General features: G+C 39.1%; 1 protein-coding gene across 1 annotated transcript; it reads right to left on the reverse strand.

Moving 5' to 3' along the window:
- Positions 1–1,100: 1,100 nt before the first annotated feature.
- Positions 1,101–5,364, reverse strand: LOC149146737 (uncharacterized). Its single transcript, XM_089452843.1, has 4 exons — positions 5,347–5,364; positions 2,308–5,020; positions 1,939–2,055; positions 1,101–1,291 (listed from the first exon to the last, which is right to left on the reverse strand). The coding sequence occupies exons 1-4, from the start codon at positions 5,362–5,364 to the stop codon at positions 1,101–1,103; spliced, it is 3,039 nt and encodes a 1,012-aa protein (XP_089308969.1).
- Positions 5,365–6,736: the final 1,372 nt, after the last annotated feature.

The raw sequence follows: 6,736 nt of genomic DNA on the forward strand, positions 1-6,736 counted from the left end.
TTTTAGGAGCATTCTCGCCTTAGTATCTCGCTTGTCCCAGTCTTGTATTGTTGGCATTGTTCCTCCTACAACTAGATTTGGCTTCACCTCATAATTGTTCACAATCATCCATGCATTGTGTCCCTCAAGCAGGGTTTGCAGCCTAAATTTCCAACCAAAGTAATTAGATCATCCAGTTTGTTATTTTCATTGAGGTAAGCTTCTGCTACTTGATTATTCATCTTAAATGAATAAAAAATTCAACCTCAATAATTAAAAAAACCAACCCCAATCTCTTAAAAAAATACACTGCCAAATCCACAACAAAAACAAGGTCAGATCTCCTTTTTTCGATCGCCCCCCCAAAATGATACTGAGCCACTCCTTTTCTTTTTAATTAAAAAATAAACCCCTTTCAATTCTTTAATAAAAAACTTAAATAAACAAGCCCCTTCTTTATGAAATAAACAAAACCCCTCTTTTTCTTTAATGGGCAAACTTGAATTCTTTAATTAAAGAATTAAAAAAACTTTAAATAAAAAACCCATATTCCTCTTTGAGCAGCAACAATTCTCCTAACAAAATGGTGTGTCGCGCTTTGGTGGAAAGCCAAATATAAAAAAATCGGGACCTTCAGCGACCAAGAAGTCAGCTGAACTCGAAGATGATCCGCTTTCCAGAGAGAACGTTGTAGGGATCCGCTCTCCTCTTCACAGTTCTCAAGCACACAACAACAACAACTATTATTAATCAATACAATGCACCATTAATGGCATCTGGGCAGCTTCATTGGTGGCAGTTCTGGTCCACACGCTAATTTTTCTTGTCTAGCTCTCACACTAGCCACAACACCATTATTCAACATCAAACAACAGCGTGACCTTGAACGCAATCCTCCGCTAAGGATGGAGAGAAAACAACAGCGGCTTCCTCCCGCGGCCTCCAGGCAATCTAGCTTCAACGACCTTTGCGCATTCGTATCTGTGCAGGTGGGGAAAGTCGAACGAGGACTAGCAATTTCGGCTTCCAACACGCCTTCTTCAACAACCTCCAGGCATGCTTGAAATTTTGCCTCCTGCGCAGTGTGTGGATCACCCTCATGCTCGATCACGACCTCCATGCTAGAGCTGACCTCGATCAAGCGATTTTTGCCTCCCTCCTCGAGCACGAGCAGATCTCCCACGCAGTTTACGCAGTGCTGGCCTCGGCCTCACACCTGCCAACATGCTGCCTCCTCCACATACAGATTTACTTTGTCGCCTTTTTTCCCTCACAAGGTCGACGCGATTTTCCTCCAAGCCCTCACGCCGATCTGAAAATAAAAAATCACGTAAGTTTAACAGTGAAATCGGCGCGATTTTCTCCTCAAAATCCGCGCTAATTTCGCCTCAGTCGCGCCAGCCTCTCTCCACTCAGGTACAGGCTTCCTCAGCCCTAAAGCTCTGATACCATGTCAAAATGAGATGCTTGAATTAATAAATAAAAACTCACTAGTCAGCTCTATGAAGGAGAGTCTAAACCAGGAAAGTTTGGCTCTGCAAAACGCTCTAGATTCTCAATATACTTCAAACATTATATAGCATACATAACTATAAGGAAGTTAGAACTATACCGTAAGAAATAGAAACAAATTCCTATTCTAAGATCTCATGAACCAACTCACACTATTATAGGAATCTCCATTATCTTCAACAAGAGTTTCAGTGTTCACATGTTTTCTGCATGGAATCCATTTAAATCATGTGAGAGTTCTCTAGCCATCGGCAATATTTAGATTTTAGATTTTTTTTCAGAACAAAAAAGTTGAATATTATTATATGAGAGATATAAAGTTCAAAAATTACATCATATAAAACCCCATTTGAAAGTTAGTCCAGATGAAATCATCATGGGAGAATTCCGGCTAACAGATAAGGAAAATAAGTTGTAACAAATGTTCTGGGGGATCTCCAAACAAACATGTGTTCATAGAGAAACAGGAAACATAAGCATGTTCAGAAGCATCATATACACCATCCATATACAGAAGATAAACAAAAGCAGCCACATAAAGATCAGAAACGCGTCCATGGAAACCTGTGAAAAAACAGAAATGACCCTAGAAATCCGGCATAATAAATTCTTGGATATGATAGCTTACTCCCTCAGTTAGAACCTGCAAAAACCATAACCCTGTAGCATCATGAAGACCTATTTTAGACAGTGAGTCTGCCAGATAATTTTTGTCCCTGCGGATATGGTGAATAGAACCTCCAACCATGGAATCCTAGAAGAAACTGATCCTCCCCATCCAGCCAATCAAATGTGGTACTGTAATATGGTTCTTACCAGAGATGTAGTCAACCATAACCTTCGAATCTCCAAAAATCGAAACATGTTGAAGATCAAGGAAGAGGCAAAATTTTAATAACCCGGCGAGAGCCATGGCCTCCGCTTTACTATTAGAACCTCTCCCCCCGTTCCAGTGAATGGAGAACTGAGTGATTTCATCTACCATGATCAGGATGCCACAGCCGCATGTGCCTTGCTGTTCAGCACCATCAAAATACGCCTTAGGGAAGGGAAAGTTCTCCAAAGATTGGTCAGAGGATTCGCCCCTTCTTTGGTTGATAGATTTCTGTGGAAGGGCTTCATAAGCAGCAACAATTTTAAAAAAGATTTCTGAGCTGGACATTTTTGAATCATTGAAAATGATGTAGTTCCGCCATTTCCAGATGTTCCACAGGGCAAGGATTAATATCCTTCTCCAAGTTAACTTCTGTACGCTGCACCAAAGGAGCATATCAAAAATTGAAGCATGCGCCTTGAGTTTGATTCCATAACTGCTCTCCAGAGACTGCCAAATTTGCTGAGAACGATAGCAACTTAAGAACAGGTGATCATTATATTCCCCTTCTGATCTGCACAGAGGACATATGCCTGGTCCGATCCATCCTCGCTTCCTCAAATTCTCCCAGGTTAAAATCTTATTATGAAAGGTAAGCCACGCGAAATGTATCATTTTCGATGGACAACCATCCTTCCAAAAAATATGTGGAAATATTGGATTGTGCGGAGATCGTTTTGATTCCAGAATGTGCTGATATACTTCTTTGACCCTTATAATATTCATCTCCTTTGAGTGGCTCCATATTAAATAATCAGATTCCACATTGCGAAATATTCCACAATTCCTAAGACCCACCCTTATGAGATCCCACTGATTTGCAATCATCTGAGGCATCTGTAGTGTGTCTGCGCTTTTCCATAGAGGAATAGGTCCCTGCCATTCATCAATCAAACTATCCCAATAGAAATATCCTCTTCTGTGGAAGAAATTCAAAAGAGGTTCAGGTATATTAATCTCCCCGATGCTACCCTTAAATTGATCTTTACCAATAAGAATCTTGCTTCCATTTTGAAAATGCCAGATATGGTTCTTCAGAAAATAAGCTTCAATCTTGCGGAGGCTATTCCAAATTGATGATCCATATGGCACCCCGATCATTCCTTTTCTGTACCAAAAAGTTAAGTCCTTCCTTCTTAAATATTTCGCCTGAATCATGTTACTCCATGGACCTTCACCATGAACAGCTCTCCACAGCGATTTGCATAACAGGGCCCTTCCAAAAGATTGCATATCAAGTAAGCCCCAACCGCCCATGCTCTTTGGCAAAGAGATGCTGGCTAACTTTGTGAGATGAAATTTCCTCTTGTCTGCTTGGCCTCCCCAGATGAAATTAGCAGACAGTCTATTCATGCTTTTAATAATACTTGCAGGAATAGCAAATAAATGTGCCCAGTAGACCGTGAGTTGGTTCAAAACTGATTGCACAAGAACCACTCTTCCCGCCAGGGATAGACACCTGAATTCCCAAGCTGATATCCTTCTGTGAAATCTGTCAAGGATCCAACTCCAATCAGATTTTGTGTAGCCATTTGCTTTGATCTGGAAACCCAAATACTTCATACCACAGCTGATAGGTTGCGCTTTAATTCCAAATAGTTCTGATAACCATTCTATAGCTTCTTGATTATTTTCATTGTGATAAATTGCAGATTTCTCATTGTTGACTATCAAGCCCGTAGCCATCTGGAAGTTTTTTATGATTTCATAGTAGCATGTCCAGGTAACCCTGCAAAGCAAGCCAAATAATATGATATCATCAACAAATAAATTGTGTGATATAGAAATGTTTCTGCATATTTTAAGAGGGCGGCACAAGTTTTCATTGACAGCCTTATTGATGTGCAAGCTGAGGGAATTCATAGCCAAAATAAATAACAGCGGGGAGAGTGAACATCCCTGACGGAGACCCCTTTCCGCACGGAAGAAAGGGGATGGAATCCCGTTGATGATAATTGCATAGTCCACTGGCTCAACACATGCCATGATCCAGTTGATCATATTGGAATTCAGACCGATCTTTGCCAGCAGACACCTGATGAAGCCCCAATCCAGGCAATCGTATGCCTTCCAGAGGTCGATTTTAAGAATAACCGCATCACATTTCTTTTTATGAATTGCGTACAATCCCTCCTGAGTACTAGCCACAACATCATGTATGTTTCTTCCTTTCAGAAAACCGTGTTGCTCCTTTGTTAAAAACTCAGATAACACTCCTTTGATCCTCTCAGCTATAATCTTCGAGACAATCTTATAAGAAATATTACATAGCGAGATCGGTCTAAAGTCCTTAAAATTTTGGGCGTCCCCCTTCTTAGGAATAAGAGCTATGTAGGTAGAGGTGAGTTTTTGATTAATGCTGCCCGCCATTCTAGTGCCCTCGACCATCCGCAACAGATCATCTTTTATGATGTCAAAGAAATGAATGAGGAATTCTACCGTCCAGCCGTCTGGACCAGGACTCTTGTCCTTTTTAAAGGATTTCAAAGTAGACAGCAGCTCATCCTCTGAAACTTGCTTGAATATTAGATCGTTTGAATCTTCATCAAACATGCAAGGGAATAGTTCAATTCCCCATAAAATGTCCTGGATTTTGCAGTTTTCCGATCTTTTATACTGGTTTTTGAAATATGCCACCGCCTCATCAGTTATATCCTGCTGAGAATAAAAAAACCCCCCTTTACCATCACTGATTTTCCATATCGAATTTTTCTCCCTTCTGGAATTTGCATAATTATGGAAGAATTTAGAATTTCTATCTCCTTCATTCATCCACAAGGCTCTACTTTTTAACCTCCAGTAGGTTTCCTCTTGTTTCATTATCATCAGTTTTTCTTATGCAGATCCTTAATTCGACATCTCATTTCAAAAGTTAATGAGTCGTTAGCCATGGAGATCGCAGCACTGTCAAGTTCCATTTGAATTTCCCGGAGATTTTTTTTGTTTGCTTGTCTCTTTTGGAACTGCCACTCTTTTGTTACCTTTCGAATCGATTCCATCTTTTCCCTGAAGGTAATTAAGGAAGGAAGCGATTTTGAGGATGACAACTTGGACCACGCTTTTTTTATAGAGATGTTATAATCTAGGTCCTCCAAACATTGCCTATCGAATTTAAATCTGTAGCCAGTTCTGAATCCCTTATCTCTCCATCCAAGAATGATCGGCCTGTGATCAGAGATGGAGATATTCTCTATTGTAGAAAAAGGCATGCCCAGAATGCCAGTGGTGTGGTCAAGCTAGAATAATAAAGAAATCATCCAAATTTGAACTTAGTGCAAATCCCATGGCCTACGTGAGAAAATGGTGACTCATGATGGTACGAAGGGGCATACTGGTACGCAAAACCTCTTGTTTTCAGAAAATAAGATCAGAATGATTATGATATGACATTACTAGCGTAGACCATGAATTAAATATATGGATAATAGTTAGTGGATATATTTTCCAGTGTTAATGGAAGAGAGGACAGAGAATTATGAATGATTGAGGAATGATATGTGTGATTAAAAAGCGAGAATATGATCGTTTTTACATAGGCCAGCTATATAGAAACTCTGCACGCCTCCAACTATAATTTCAACGGCGACCAAGAAGTGCAAGTTGGAGATTTTATAGACATTCGATGGCGATTTGAGGCATCCCATTGTGGTCTCAAGCTTAAATTTCTCCAACATCCCATGCCGATGAAGATAAAAACAAATATATTTCTCTGATCAATCGCAATCAATGCACTGAAAGAGATTCCTGACCCATTCCTGTTAACATCATAAATGAATGAAGGAATATCTATTTAAAAATTTGATTCACCATCAATTTACCAGTACATACACAGATTTGGAAAGCAAAATAATATAATGGAATTTAAAACAGAATTGATATATGCACAATGGAATTTAACAGGCACCATTATCTAATGGCAACAATATTCTGCTCTGGAATTGGTCAAAATTAACAAAGTATACTTTTTTGCAGACCAACAAATAACTAAAAATGAAAATATTGAAACACAAAATATGATGCACCCAACAAAATTATAAACTGTATTGAGATTTTAGAACAAAGAGGGAGTCTTATAATTCTGCCTAAGTGACATCAGTTAGCACAAGCCTAATTGTTTTGAGCTTCTCCCTGAGAAAAAATGAAGCTTGTTTCTTGTTTTATCAGATGTGTTCAAATTTTTTTATTATCATGAACTGTTAATTCCAAATAAGCTATCAAAACCATTCATAAGATCATTTTAGAAATATCTATCCCCAAACTCTATTAAACCAGCAAAACATTTTGATTATAGTGAGATTTCTTCAAATAAAACAACACGGGATTTTAATTGCAACAAATTCATAAACCATATTCAACTGCACTATTATGGGC

Source organism: Pinus tabuliformis, chromosome X, assembly GCF_031772625.1.
Source record: "Pinus tabuliformis cultivar Carrire ecotype Pingquan chromosome X, CPIR1, whole genome shotgun sequence".
Lineage (NCBI taxonomy): Eukaryota > Viridiplantae > Streptophyta > Pinopsida > Pinales > Pinaceae > Pinus > Pinus tabuliformis.